The 16,246-nt window shown below is 42.5% G+C and overlaps 1 protein-coding gene across 1 annotated transcript in view; it reads left to right on the plus strand.

Annotated features, from left to right (window-relative positions):
* The first annotated feature begins 764 nt into the window (after positions 1 to 764).
* The window catches only part of Map1b (microtubule associated protein 1B), a 105,698-nt gene continuing 90,216 nt past the window's right edge, over positions 765 to 16,246 (plus strand). Inside the window, exons 1-2 of the mRNA XM_027927621.2 lie at positions 765 to 1,012; positions 9,599 to 9,700. Of these exons, the coding sequence (XP_027783422.2) occupies positions 829 to 1,012; positions 9,599 to 9,700 (286 nt within the window). The 5' untranslated portion in view covers positions 765 to 828. The remainder of the gene's footprint in view (positions 1,013 to 9,598; positions 9,701 to 16,246) is intronic.

Raw genomic sequence — 16,246 nt, forward strand, 5'->3', positions numbered from 1 at the left:
GCTTAGTTTTTGCAATTTTCATGCATTCTTTTAAGTGAAGGTGGTAAATATTGCTATTGATAAATATCAGTAAACATGTCTTCCTAAACCCACAAGGTTAAAGAAAAGACAGATTCCAGTCTTCCTGGGGAGAGTACCCTGGGCACCTGTCCACTGTAGCTATCACAGATCTCAGACCCCGGCTTCATCATGGACTGGACACAGGCGAAGGCCTGACTTTGTGCACCTAGGACGTGGGAAATATCTCCACTCTGAAAATGGAAACTCATCCCATTCTCCTGCATAGGCGGGATGAGGGTTTGGAAAAGGCAGTAGGTGCGTGGGAGGGGGTGTATGTGTGTAGACTGCGTGCCTTCCCACTTCACGGTGGCAGCAGGAGCCCTTTGGGTCCCCCAGCCCCTTGGTTCGCGGCCCTGCCCAGACCATTGTCCGCACACCTCGTCCCTTCAGCTTCCGGGCCGCAGGCAAGATGATTTGCTGCAGATGACATCAGCCCTGGGCCAACGGCTGGAAGAGCCGAGGCAGCCACCGCGTGAGGATGTGCCGGGTGGTCCCTTCCTCCTCCTCTTCCTCCTCCTCCCGGGCTCCCTGCCTAGTCTCCATATAAAAGCGGCGCCTCCCCGCCCTCTCTCACTCCCCGCTCCTCTCCCCGCGCACTCTCCACCGCCTCCGAGAAGGCGGAGGGGGAGGCGGCGCGCAGCGCCGGGAGGAGGGGGGACGCAGGGGGCGGAGCGGAGACAGCACCTTCGGTGATAATCCTTTCTCCTGCCGCAGAGCAGAGGAGCGGCAGGAGAGGAACACTTCGCCGAGGCATATCGGGCCGGCAGGATGGCGACCGTGGTGGTGGAAGCCACCGAGCCGGAGCCATCCGGCAGCATCGCCAACCCGGCGGCGTCCACCTCTCCCAGCCTGTCGCACCGCTTCCTCGACAGCAAGTTCTACTTGCTGGTGGTGGTCGGTGAGACCGTGACCGAAGAGCACCTGCGGCGTGCTATCGGCAACATCGAGCTCGGTAAGCGGCCCCTCGCCCCCAGGGACGCGCACCGGGAGACGCGCAAACACGACCCCACCCAGGGAGCGAAGGCCACCCAGCTCCCCTGGAGCGGCGCGCCCCGCACCCACGTCTCTCCCGGTCTCCTCCCGCACTCGACCTGGACTCTTTTCTGGGTACATTTCGGGGAATAACCCGAATATTAGATTTGAGACCTAGAGGGAGAGTCTCTGATAACCTTGAGGGATCAATCACCAGGACGGTCCGCAGCCACAGTCGAGTTGGCCACCGCCTCTCCCGCTAAGTGAAATGCAGGTGTCCGAGGAGCAAAGGCCATAATAAAGCCGCAACCGCGGGAGGCAAAGGGGGTGATGGTGGTGGTAGACCTGATGCAACCACTCCCTTCAGCACCCTTCTTCGCCTTAGCAAAAGCTGGGATCCCTCTCACCCGCAGACCTGAGGGTTGAAACACCATGTGCCAGGCCCGTGGGAACCATCCTCACCACGGCCACCTAAGCCCCCGAGAACTGCCTTTTCTGGCGTAAAACTTCCCGATCCTTTCTTTCCTCAGAATGACTAGGCTAGTCCTAGGGCCACGCCCGCTCCCCCCACCCCTCGGGACTTAGGGATGGAGAACCGCCTGCGCTCGTTTCCCAGACGAAGCCCGCCTCGCCGCTGCCCCTGAGGTCTTAGCTGCAGCTTTGAGAAAGGACAATGGGACCCCAAGTTGTGGGGTGGGGCTTCTTTTAAAAGTATCAGCCTTGGGAGTGCTATATTGAATGGGGAAGGGGGCGTCAGCGGTTAGGGCCAGCCCCTCGTCCGATGTGTGCACCAGGAGCGCGCTCTGCAGAGCCGGGTAGCGGTTCGCCCGGAACCTTGGGCGGGGCTGGGAGGGTCCCGGCGGGCGCAGCCTCGGACGTGCGGACCGACCCGCCCTTCAGCCCCACCCGGGCTGCCGCAGTGCCCACACCCCGCCAGCCGCACCTGCCCCCCGCACTGCGGCGCCCCCACTAGGCACGGCTGGCGGGGTGTGCGCTTTGCGGGAGCCTCAGGCTGGCGGGGGCTACTCGCCCCCACCTCTCCCTCTGCCTGGCTTTGTTGCGCTCGACTCCAGGGTGGCAGCTATGATCTCTGCCTTTTCGTCTACCCCTGGCGTCCTGGCCCTCCCCGCGCCCCTGACAGAGGTCGCCGGGTCTCTCTGCAGCCCCAGCCCGGCTCTATTCTCTCGGGGTGGTGCTGAAGCGTTTCTGCCCGGAGACACCGGCTGGTGGGCGTGGTGCAGTCCGCACTGCGGTCTCTACGGCAGCCCGAGGCGGACAAAGGGCGTTCACGCAGCCCTCCTTCCCGGTTCCCCCTCACCCCAATAAAAGGCGGAAGAAAAGCCTTGTTTTAGACGAAAAAAATAAATAAATAAATAAACGCTTGTCATCTGCTTCTTCTGCACTTGGAAATGGCCACTTGTCCCCAGAACAAAAGGCTGCAGGGTGGGGACTGGAGTTGCAGACCTTGTTCTTTTGTTTAACTTTAAAGCACTGATTTTTCTTTTCAGCTTAAAAAAGGAAAAAAAATGCGAACAGAAAGCAGTCATGATAATTCATTCGAAAAAAAAATAAAAATAAGAGACTTTAAAAATGAAATGTTTTATTTGAGCATCTCAATAACCCTACGTTCTCAAACTGTAGGCCTCTGATCTGATTTATTCTAATTTTGTTTATTTGCACATTTTTCTCCTGGAAAATTTTTGCACGTTCTTATTTTGGGCGTGGCTATTGTGGGAATCAATGACTTTGATTTTTTTAAAAAATCATTTGTCAGTAGCATTGCCTGGGAATAATAACATATAGGGAGGTGATTTCTAGCTACAAAATTTTCCTAATCACCCAATGTGGTGCAGGGAGGGATCCTCATCCTTATTTTCCAGATGAGGCCCAGAGGCAGGAAGGGGACCGGCTCAAGGTCACACCGCTTATCAGTGACTGGAGTGCCAGTACTGCAGCGTCACTCCTTTTCTGACCCTGTCATGATGTTGGCGCAGGGCAGGCTAATATCTGAGGGAGATTTCAATACAGCAGTTTTCAGAGCTTGCCTTTGTACAGTCATCCACTTGTGGGCAGCGCCCCATGCAGGGAGATGGTTCAGCACTCACCTTCCCACCATAATTATCTTCTCGCTTTGTTACTCAGCTGATCATCCTTTCAGTGTCCCATTCCTCAAGGGGTTTATTCAAGTTGCTTCTGCTGAAGGACAAAACAGATGCAGCCATCTATTGCTCCCTCTATAGTCCTTTTCACACTACTAGCACTTAGTAATAAAAATTCATCTTTCTGATTTTTTTTTAAAAAATTTTAATCCTGTTGATGTATTAGAGATGAAAGGGCACAAATCATAGATGAACAGCTCAATGGATTTTTTCACAAAATGAACACACCTGTGTTATCCAGATAAGAACAGATATTACTGCAATTCCAGAACCCCACCCCCATCTCCTTTGCCCTCACCTTGCCTTCCTGATTTTTAATTCCTTAATTTGGTCACATTTTTGTGCAGAATTCCGAAATGGCTGTATCGATCCCATTAAGAGTCAGCCAAGTGAGTGAGCAGAGCCATTTCCTGTGGGCAGTAACAGATGCTGTTGTTTCTCTGGAGATTGCTCTCCTGGGTCCTGGGGTCTCCAATGCAAATCAGGCTGCAGGGCTTCCAATGCTAAGTGAGAGTACCACTCCCCAGCTTTTCATTCAGACAGTCTGAGATGTCTTAGCAACAGGGTGAGCAGGATTTCTTTCCCTGTGCATGACATGTTGCAGCTTCAGTGGGCAGGTCCCAGCTGGGCCTCCTCCAGAGGTCACTCTGATGCCACCGCTGTTGTTGCTGAACCCTGCAGGCCATATGTGTGAAGCAAGATGGAGCTGCTCCAGGGAGCTCTGCTTTTAACTGGGCCCTGCTGCGTGGAGTCTGGGAAACCATTTCCTCATTGGTTACTCTTTCTTATTATTACCCTTCCTGTCTTCATTGAGGTTCTGTGGGATTGGAGACCCTGGTGACTTGCCATCTGGTTACTGAGGACCCTCTGGGAAGCCTAGAAGATAATCTATAAATCTGTAGAGGGATGATGGTAGCATGATAAACCAACATGCCTGAGACATCCTAACGTGGATGCTTAATAAATGCTTCTTGAAGCCAAGAGAAATGGTCACTCTTGTTTTCTCAACTGTATTTACAAAGCACAATGTCAGGTTTGGTTATTTCTGAGTTTGAAACAATTGTTTCGATGTCCTCTAGCTTTACTGATTCAGTTGTGCAGGACTGAACCATTGTGGCTATCACCAACTATTATTCCTTGGCAATATCCACCCACCCCCCCCAGCCCCTGCAATTCACCCTCAACATGGTTTTATCCAGTCATCCTTAGATTTTAACAGAACACCTGCTCCTCAAATTTGTTTTGTTCTAGTTTTTTTGGGGTGTGTGTGTGTGCATGTTTTTTAAAAAATCTAGACTACATACATGGGTGTCTTGCAAACTGAATTTATTGGTGTGTGTAACTGCCCTGGATTTTGAGATTTAGATTTAGCTGATTATATTGTAACATTCTGATGTCACTTTATTGAACGGGTTTAGTCTAAAATGATAAGAGAATTAAGAACCCAGGAAAGATTTGGGTTTAATTTCATCATCAGGTCTGGAGATGAAGCTCAGTAGTAGAGCACTTGCCCAGCATGTGTGAGGCCCTGGGTACAATCCTCAGTACCAATAAATAAACAAAAATTCCATTTACTTCTAATATAATAAGTGGTAGTTAAATGAAATATTATAAGGTATTAAATTTATTGTACTCATCTTTACTTTTCTAAGTCAAAATGTGATAGATTTCTGCTTGCATCAAGTAGTTGGTATTATCTACTAAGGGCTCTGTGATCCATGCTGAAACACAAGCCAGTCCCAAAACTTAAGGTCATTAAATAGATGATTCATTGTTAACCTTCTCTAGGGGCTCACTTAAAATATATATATAAATATATTATATATATTTATAAATATATATTAAAATATATATAATATATAGTTATATTATATATATATTTAAGTAATATATATTTATATTATATATATATATTTGTAGATGGACTCAATACCTTTATTTTATTTATTTATTTTTATGTCGTGCTGAGGATTGAACCTGGTGCCTCGAACATGGGAGGCAAGTGCTCTACCACTGAGCTAGAGCCCCCTAAGGGCTCACTTTAAAATAACTTCTGACTTTTAGGTCAAATAAACAAATGATCATAAATCAATTATTATTTGCTTCTATCATAAGATATTTTATAAGATCTGAATTATTTATTATCAATACTTGAAATTATGAACCATGTATGTAAGTTATTGTCTGCATTACATATAACATATGTAATGAACATCAAGTTGCTAGCTTATAAAAAAAGGGAAAAACATAAAATTGAAAGTGAGGTCAAGGGAAAAAAATAGGAAAATCTTGTCTCTGAAAAGTAAAGCCTTTCTTAAATTAGCATTTCCTTTTTAATTGTTTCCTTAGCTTATGCTTCTATTATGGTTTCAGTTCACTTTTTGGCATGGTTTTACCAATAGAATCTTATGATTATAGGTTAGTTATTTAGGTATTTGCAAAACTACATTCAAAAGCCCATTTCTCAGAAAGAATAATTAAAGCCCATAGAGGCAGATCAACTCATTAAAGGTCCAGATGACAACATGCAATGCAGGTCATTTTATTCTGCTTTCTTCAATCTGCAGTTGCTTTTAGGAATCTAGGTTTTTGGGGGGTTTTTTGTGTGTTTTTAGCTTTTAAAAGGGAGGTGCTTTTTAAAAATTGTTGGTTTCATTAAATAATCCTGCAAAATGCATGCCTCAGGGTAAGCTTGGAGAAATCCAGATTGTAGACTTCAAGGATACCGGACTCTTCCTTTTTCACCCTGACTTGTTCTGTGGTGACCCCACCCCCTTACACACACCTTTTCTTCCCCCCCCCTTTTCCATCTGTAAGTGTCACATGCACATTCTCCTCCTCTTTGTGTACTTCTACCATGTGGGGTCACAGAACTGAGAAGAAAAAACCCTTTGTTACTCCCTTGTCACCAAGGATAGACCAATGATAGTGCTCACTTCCCAGGGCTGGGCCAAACCCATTTAGCAGCCAGGAGTGTTCTCAGGGGTAACAGATGCCCTTTTGGGCCCGGATGTTTAAAAACTGCTGGAGTTAGCAGTTGTTCCCCCCTGGGTAAGCCAAGAAGGGTGCAGCAGTTAGAGACTGCTGGAGAAGGAAAGCCTCAGGGAAGAGCTGCACTTGGGGACTTTTGGGAGGATAATCAGAAAGAGGGCCAGGAATTTCTCCTGATTTCTCTTCTCCCATTGCTGACCAAGATGACCTGCTTCTAAAAGCCTGCTCAGAATCTCTTAACCAATACCCAGGATCCCATTCAGCCACAGATTCTGAGAAGGGAGAAAGTGGGAAAGACCAACAAGAATACTTTCTGTGCTATGAACTCTAGAGGTCCCACTGTTGGCTCCATTTTAGGCACAAAGGGGAGATACCGAAACCTACTCAATGCAAATGAACCTTCAGTGAATAATACTCTCCCTTCACTGATATTATCCAGCAGATGGTACAAAGCAATTCTGAATATTTTCTTTCTACAATTGGTATAGAAAGTGGCCTGATCCCCAAATTTTCCTTTCCAATGAAAATAACTAGTAAATCCCTTTGATCTTTATTTGAAAAGTGATAGTAGTGATTGTGCATTGTTAAGAAATAATTTGGCTGGAAATTGCTCTGATAGAAAGAGAACCCTAAATTTTTAGTTTAATTGGAAGTGCAAACATGTATGTAGCTCAATGGTAGAGTGCCGATGACCTGGCCTCTCCAGGGCTTGGGGTTTGATCCCTACATTGAAAACAAACAAAAAACAAAAAAGAGAGAGAGAAATTATTTTTATCAGCTGTTACTAGTGTAATTTTAAAAATACTAAATGGATATCTTAATATTTAGCATTTATTCATTGTTAAGTTACTCATATTATATATATATATATATACATATATATATATATGTATATATATATATATACATATATATATATGTATATATATATATATATATATATATGTATGTATATATATATATGTAGCAAACATTTAAGTGCTTGTGTCAGACAACTTAATTTTGAAGCAAAGGGAAAAATGACAAACAATAATGTAAGAGCACGCATACGCATAACCCCAGATGGAGTCATTCAAATAATGTAGCAATTTAGACATTATTTAGAACAAAGACAGAAAAATTGTATGAATTTAATTTAAATACATATGTCTCATTATTAACTTATTGACCCAGCTTGACAAGCTAGAAGACAAAGTGGAGCTCTGACCTGCAGCTCGGAGAATTCAGTCAACAATACCAATTAAGTCAGACGCAGACAGGAACGCAATGATTTTTCACACTAGGCTGGTATATAGTGTATATGTTGAAGTAAAATATTCTAATGAATTCAGACCTCTCAACCTGTCAAGCTCTGCGGGAAACAAAAAAAGAACCCATTTATCATTTCTGTACTCAAAAGAGCTGCAAAATCTCAACATGCCTTTCTTGTTAAAATTTAAATACTCCATTAGCACAAATGCAAACTGAGGCCATTAATGTTTCCAGGGAGACCCATAAAATTCCCCCTTATAATTTATCCACTCTTTAGGGCTGTTAACTCTTCCATTTCTGAATTCTTCTCATTGATCATGTGGGGAATTTCTGCCTTTATTTAGTGGACATAAATCTATTTGAAAATATTCCTCATGGTTGAAAAGGTATTTGATGTGTAATCCGAAGGTATTTAAGATGCGTTTCCAGAAAAAAAAAAATGCACATATAGACACACACGTATACATGTGTGTGTGTGTATATATATGTATATATTATATGTATGTATATAAACACAGATGTGTACATATATGTATGTATGTGAATATATATATATCTATATCAAGGTAAGAACAAATTCTTTGTAAGATTATAAAACTGAATAAATCATAAATGGAGGTAAATACAGATAGGCATTCAGGATTTGGAGATGTGTTTAGCACACTGCCATTTAAACCCTCTGGTCTCTGTGCACAACAAATGATGAACAAGAATGATTGAATAACTGGCTATTTAGAGATATTTTACCTGCAGTGTTGTACCCAGAGGTTCAAGCTCCTGCCTTTAGGAGATGGGCAATAAGTGTTTGTTGTTGCAAAGATTTGTTCTTGGTAATTGAGGATGCTGTAAACAAGGGTGCAATCATGAATGCTATGAACTGGCTCCACCATGAGCAATCTGCTCGGAAAAATATAAATGCACGCACATGTGCGCGCGCGCGCGCGCACACACACACACACACACACACACACACACACTCTCACTCCAGAATCCTGGGTTTCCTCAGTTTTCCCTGGATTGCTCTCCAGTTCTCTCTCATCCAGAGCTCTCTGGATTTCCCTCTGAGCCATCCCCTTTGGGATGAGGAGGTGGAGGGAGGAGAAAGGAAAAGTCTGAGGAGGTGGGGCATGAGCACAGGAAACCACCATCATTCCGAGACTTGATCTTGTGTTCTCACTGCTGATGTTCCTTTCAGTCCAGTGAAAGGATGTCTCAACTGAAAGGAAGTTCATGGCCCCCAACATCATCAACGGCTTAATAAAGTACAAAATGTTGCCATATTTCTTTGATTCTGGATAAGAAACTTTAATACAACTAACAATTGTGAATAAATGTGCTGCTTGCCAAGTTGGGCAGGTAATGCCTGAGAGAACACATGGGCCAAGTCTTGAGATCCACCCTGCTTATCAAAGACCATGCAAATTTTGGATGGATATCTAGGGGTTGAGAAACATAGGTTAAAAAAATGAGATGAGTACAGGAAAGAAATCAGCCGGGCAGGGTGGTGCATGCCTGTAATCCCAGCGGCTAGAGAAGCTGAGAAAGGAGAATCTTGAGTTCCAAGCCAGCCTCAGCAACTTAGTGAGACTTTGTCTCTAAATAAAATATAAAAAAGACTGGCGATGTGGCTTAGTAGTTAAGCGCCCCTGGGTTCAATCCCTGGTTTAAAAATACTACACACTAACAAGAACATCATTTGAAAGACAGAGGCCTAGGCTCCCTGATGGCAGCTCCCTTATTCCTTCCCCACCTGCTTTTTATATTTTCTTGCCACTTGCAAGTGAACCATGAGAAAGCTAGAGATAGTCCAGTGACCTCTCAGCCACAAATAAACTAGCCGTCTTCCTGCCCTTTCTTTTCCCTCCCTGGAGGAGAGCCTGTCATTTCCCTAATAGCTGTTTTCTTTGACTCTTCCAGCAAAGCTGCATTTATGTTTTATGAGGGGCAGAAGTTCAGTCCCCGCTGATGGTTATCCTTCCCTTGTGGCCTGGTGGAGAGACCTCCCTGGCCTTCCCACTTTGTGGCCATCCACTGCTAGTCACCAACCTCTTCAGAAAAGGACTCTATAGTCTCCTCTAAAGCCTGAGAAATGTTGCAGTGATGTTTTCCAAACCACTCTGAAATGACTAACTGGAAGTCTGTCAACTCTTCCTCTTCCTCCATAGGAATCCGATCATGGGACACAAACCTGATTGAATGCAACTTGGATCAAGAACTCAAACTTTTTGTATCTCGACACTCTGCAAGATTCTCTCCTGAAGTCCCAGGTGAGGCTTCTGTATTATTCAGGCTAGAATTTGAAAGGACAAGGGAATAGGTCACTGGCTGGAAGCTTTGTGTGGGACTCTGGATTGATATCTAGGGGAAAGATATTCTTGTACTGCTACATGATTCTTTGTACTGGTTATTATCAACTACGTTAGCCAGCAGCCACAGTTTAAGAAAGCCTACTCCAAATTATAGCTGTGTGGATTATTCATTTTGTGAATTCTTAGATATTTAAGTTCTAGGCTAATTTTTTTTAACTCTCCATACTCTAAACTCAAGTGATTGCAAACTATTTAAATGTTAATTTTACCCAAATGAAATTATGAATTCAAATCGGATACTCCCAGAATCCCACAACTTCCTCCTCTTGAAAGTAAAAGGAGACATCTACATTTCATTTTATCTTTATTATCCCCATTGCATTATCATCTACCTTTCTTACTGTGGGTAAGAGAGTTTGATAATTCCAAACTGCTGTTAAAATAGCCTTTCTTTTAGAGATGAAAAAGAACACTACAGAATAATTAAAGGTAAGGACACAAACATTTGTCATCTGTGAAGGTTCCTGCCTCCCTGGGGATGTGCCCTGTCGCATGTCTCTGGTGCTGGTGATAGATTCATGCTGAATTCACATCTCTTCTTCCTCTTGTGAGTTGTGACCCTTATTTTTCCCAGTTTGTCACATTTGGGGATTATGAAACAATTTCTGGCCCATAAGAGCTTCAAACCCACGTTGTGTTTTCCAAAAACTTTGCTATTGAAACTATATTGTGCTTGATTTCTTGACTTCATTTGAATTTTATGTAAAATAAGACTAAACACTTTTCTGTCTACATGCTTTGGCTCTATGATTACTAATTTTATTGGCATTGCTATAACATCAGAAATGAGGTTTAGTCTTTGGGGGATGATTAGATCATCCTCTATTATAATATGTATATTGAGATTTGAAATGACTTTTATGGAATGTCAGTGCCTTCATGAATCATACTTGGCTATAGTATTATGCCCATGGGATTATCCTGTTTTTTTTTTTTTTTATAAGTTTGATATTAGGATGAAATCCCATACATTTTAGTTATCCAAATGAATTGTAGCATTCAAGCATGGATGGGTGAATCTATTAAGAGAAACTTAGGGGGAATTTTTTTTTTCATTGAAAGTTAAACTTGCTTCAAAGCCCTATGAAAAATCAGTTCTTAAGTAGTATTGCATTGGGTTGAGGAAAGGAATGATCCAGAGACTTATCAGGCAGGATATGATTTACTGAAGGACAGGTACAGTATTAGATTGTCTCTCTTATTATTTTCATGTCTTGCAAAATCTCCATAACTTTTCAAACCATCTCACAAAAACTAAGAGAAGTACCCTTTACTAACAAGTATGTTTATTTCAACATATAAAAGCCAAGTTTTTATCCTTTTTCTGTAAGTTGTTCTGGTTTTCTTGCTATGACTGTGGGACTTGTTTTCTCTTTTGAAAACATCATATTTTGTAAACATCTTGTTGTGTTTATTCACATTTGGGTTGACCTTGTAAGAAAGATGTGTATTGCAAAATGAAAATTTGTAAGAATTTCTGAAAATCTAACCATTTTTAGACCAAAGACTTATATTTCTCTTGTGGACTAAAAAAAGATCAAGTCCCGCCAAATTTCACTTCAGCCTTGTACGCTTTTCTTTTCTCCTCTCCTCTATCACCTGTATAAGAGCTGGTCACCTACCTAGTTCTATCAAGTGCTATGCTTGATGCTCTATTTAGAAACTGGCCTTTACATGCACAGCATCCTTACCATTCTTACCAACTGCAGAAAGGACTGGTGTAATGATTTTCCATTTCAAGCATATGTAGGCCCCAGACTCCTCTGGGAACTTAAACCTCTAATGGAGCTATTATAGTGATGCCCGTATGTGGGAAACATGAAGTTTTCTTATTAAGACTGTTTCATATGTTGATTATTCCTTATTCAAAATGCATGTAACTGAAGGTCTCAGATTTTGGAACTTGGAGATTTTTGGAACATTTGCCCCCATTTTTACCAGTTGAGCATCCCTAATCCAAAAATCCAGAATCCAAAATGCTCCTAAATCCTTGGATGTTTAGTCTGTAGATGATAAACATACATGTCATATTCAGTTTCAGGTGTGTTCTAGAAAGAGGAGACACCAGAAAACAAGAACACAAAATTGAGGTACATAGAGATTATAGGATTTTCCTTGGATTGGACCATGGAGACCTGTAGCTTTTCCTGAACAAACTGGAGAAATTTGAAGTGTGTTTCTTAGTGATTCCAAGCCTAGTGTTCTCTTCCCTTTTCACTTGAAATTCTAAAAGCAAACTTATATCCTGTAGAGCCCTGAAAGTGGAGTTAACTGAATCTCTGCATTTAGAGTTTCAAGAATCAAAGTTAATTTTGAGACAAGGAACAAAAAGAATGATTAAAAAAGAATAAAGCCACTCATTCACGGGTTTTAAAATACTGAGGTGGGGGGCTGGAGTAGTGGCTCAGTGGTAGAGCACTTGCCTGGCATGTGTGAGGCCCTGAGTTTGATCCCCAGCACCGCATATAAATAAAAAAAAAAAATAAAATAAAAAGATCCATTGACAACTAAAATATATAAAAATAAATACTGAAATGGCACCTACATGGTGCCAGGCACTATGGAGAGTGAGGTGGGTGAGGACATGAAACAAAGCAAACGTATTCATTACTTTTATGACATTTATGTCACGAGAGGAGGTATTAGCAACCACAGGCAGCTCAACATCAAATCTAGAATCCTGTGTCAAGTTCAGGCTTCACAGGGTTTTTTGTTTTATTTTGGTTTTTTTCCTTTTTCTTCTCTCCTTCTTCCTTCCCTGGCTTTGAGAGATGCCCCCCGGCCCCCGCCCCTGTTTAGCAGAGTTACGTAAAATACTCATCCCCTGGCATAGTTGATTAGGGCTCAGGTTGTTGTTACACCTCCAAGTACAGCTAACAGACCCTGCAAATGGCACAGCTAGGTTCATTCCTTTCTACCAGTTTATCCCTTGTTCTAGGGTTTTGAGCTTCATTAAGGCTCTTTCTTCAGGATTTGCTCTCGTTCAAGACCACTCTAATCAGTTTAATCATCTAAGATAAATATCCTTTGGGCAGGAACCTGGAATATAAGTGCTTTCTCCACACAAGGTGGGGGTGGCATCATATGAATGGGGAGTGGAGGGTCCCCATCCCCCAGAACCTTAGTCCTGGGATCGTTCAGCCCTGTCCAACTCTGGCGACTACATTTCTTGGAGTGGTCAATCATCAGGTTCATCTTAGTGTCCTGAGTGTGCTACAGCATTTACTTGCCTACAGTGACTTAGCCACACCTGCCATGCCTGCCATGTCCCCAGGGCACTTCTTGCTGAGCTGCCCTGATGCTAGGCTTCCTGGCCACCCCACATGGGAGGGAGCTGATGCAGGCAAGCACAGTCACCTTGAGAGAAGAGATGAGATTCTTTCAAGAGTTCTCCAGTCTTTCACTCAAGTGACAGGTCAGCAGTTGAGATTTTTCAAAATAGAACAAATCTTACATTTCCTTATACTTATGAATTCAAATACCATCACAAAGGTTTTTTTTTTTTTTTTGATGTATTATATCCTAGAAATTTTGTCCCTTAACCCTGCTGGATGCAAATCGTTTTTATAAGTCTTACTACAAAAGTAAGACCATGGGAAGCATAGGTTTGCCTTACAGTATAGAATTTCATTCATTTTCCATTCCTATTGCTTCTTTCTCAAATTTAACATTAGATGTAACTTCATACAGTATTGGGGGAGGGTGTCTCCTGGGGCTATAGGAAGTGCCCCATGACTATCTGTGGTAGACAGGCGCCATTTCAGAACAAGTGAAAAATTTTCCCAGGACAAGGGACACCAGACGGAAAATGTTTCATTTTTCTTTTTCCCCTCCTTTTGCCACTGTTGTCTGCTTATTAAAATAGTTTTGAAATTTTGATAATGCAGTTGCTGACCAGCAACATAATGTAACAATTAAGAATACAGATTCTCTGGGCTGGGGTTGTGGCTCAGTGGTAGAGCACTTACCTCACATGTGTGAGGCACTGGGTTCCATTCTCAGCACTGCATATGAAAATAAGTGAATAAAATAAATGTCCATCAATCAATCAATAAATAAAAACTATTAAAAAAAAAAAAGAATACAGACTCTGGAACCAAACTCCCATGTTGGATCCTAGCTCTTTCACTGATTTTCTGAATTGTCTTGGACAGTGACTTCAACATCCTCTGCCTTGGTTTTCTTATCTGTAAATGGAAATGATCATTCCTACCTCGTAGGGTTTGCATGAGGATTCAAATGCATGTGTATAAATCTTAAAACAGGCTTTATCACATGACAAACAGTAAATCTACACTAATATTCGTATTATCTCCCTTGTAAAAATCTATTTGGCTTGGGGTTTTGGTGATTATTATTTTCTATGGGAAATATTGGATCTAGATATTTGGCTGGTAATAATGGTAATAATGTTTAATTTGTATTAAAGATGGTGATTATTATTGTCTATGGTAAATACTGGATTTAGATATTTGGCTAGCAATAATGGTAATAATTTTTACTTTGTATTAAAGATGTTTCCCTGAGAAATTATTACCTCTGGAATTATCAAGGGGTATGAAGCTGCTGGTCTGTGAAGATGGCAGCGACATTCAGTGACTGAGTTTAGTGAGATCCTTTGGGCATAAGAGTTAAAAAAGGAGGTGTCGCTTTGGAGTGCTGGGTCACCAGGAGCAGAGCAGGGCTGTAGACCATTTGCAAAATGGTTCTGACCCTGTGCAGGTAAGGATGCTGAGATGCTAGGAGAGTCCCAGCCTGCTTTCTCACTGTGTAACTTCTTCCACTCCACTCAACTACTCAGTTTTCTCTTCCACTCTCTCCAATCAACAAGTGACTGTAAATTTTGCCAGTTAGAAGAAACTGAGGTTTCTTGTAATGTATTTTCTTAGCTGGATAAATAGAAAGAATTTGGCATATTTCCACTAGTTTTATAACTCCTAGATCACATTCACAAAACCCTTCCTATGATGTGGCTGATTTTGTAATGTGGATAGGGGAGGTTTTGTTTAAGAATGCATGCCTTTTCCACGGAAGATAAACAAACCACAGCTGAGCATCTTTAGATTGGTGCTGAGTGACTGCTAAAAATATCCTGCCTGGAGATTGGTTTTTTGATGGAGAATTAAAATCAGCCCTTTGAATTTCAGTCGTGCGGATCCTCTCTTCCCTTTGACATTAACGAGGAAAGGTTTTATAGCTAATATTTGCCAGTAGAATGATAAGAAAATGCTAAACTGCTCTTGGAAAAGGGTCTTAGAATATTTTTAGTCATCTTCCTCTGTCTGAACTTGTATAGTTAGTCTGTCATTGTGTAGAATTATGGCTCAATTGTATGTGTCTAGAATACGTGAGCTGCTCTGTGACAGGGAGTGACAGATGCCTTTTTCAACCCTGCTTCCAACCTTTAACGATAAAGCACACGAATGTATGTTCCAGTTGCATTCCATTGGCTGACTTTATGCTCAGGGAACCTGCAATTTTGAAGGGAAAGCAGATCCTTTATCCTCACATTTTCTCTGTCACAGACACACATCTCAGGAATAGGTACCTGCCCCCAAGTCCACAGGGCTCACTCATTTTTCCTCATTGAATTGTCATATGAAATGATAGGAGGAGCTGTGGGGGGGGGTGGCTCAGAGGTAGAGTGCCTGCCTGGCATGTGCGAGGCACTGGGTTCGTTTCTCAGCACCGCATATAAATAAATCAAATAAAGGTCTATTGACAACTAAAAAATAATTTTAAAAAAGCAAAAGAAATGATAGGCGGAATCATGGTTTTAGAGGAAAGGAGCAAATAGAGAGCCTTAATTTTGTCGAAGTAACCAGACCTCTATTTAATATCCATTTAGGTCAATGCTGCCTGCCTAGGAAGGAGACTCATTAAATGCAAATCCCTAGTCTTTCCCCCTATTGCCCCCTGCCCTAAGCCTTCCTGGCCCCGCTGCAGGGAGGGCAGAGTGATCTGCAGCTCCTCCACTCCCTGCTCTCGCCCCACTGCTCCCATTCAGACTTTGCAGGCAACTGCTTGCTCCCTTTGAAATTGTCAAAGAACCAGACCTTCCAAGGAGTAGAGCCCGGGTTTTGTAGTGTCCACAGCACAAGGCGTAATTCCTGAGAGGTTTACATTTGCTCAGCTTTGAAATTTGAGGGATTTCTTTAGATCCACATCCTCACACATATGTGATGCTTTTTTTTTTCCAGGTATGCCCATCAAAAAGGAATAAAACAGTGCTTCATTGCTATGTTCAGGCACCTACATTCCTCAGGGTAGTTAATGATGGCTTATTCAGACCACCCTAGAAATACCCATTCATCTCACTTTTTTTTTTTTCCCAGAGTAGAAAGGCTGTTTTAGTCTGCCGACTATAATGGCTCTCAAGCGGTTCCTAATGGGCACTGTGGAACCACTAGACACAGGCAGGCATGGGCAGGAAGGGAGCAGGAA

This window comes from Marmota flaviventris, chromosome 5 (assembly GCF_047511675.1).
Source record: "Marmota flaviventris isolate mMarFla1 chromosome 5, mMarFla1.hap1, whole genome shotgun sequence".
In the NCBI taxonomy this organism is placed as follows: domain Eukaryota; kingdom Metazoa; phylum Chordata; class Mammalia; order Rodentia; family Sciuridae; genus Marmota; species Marmota flaviventris.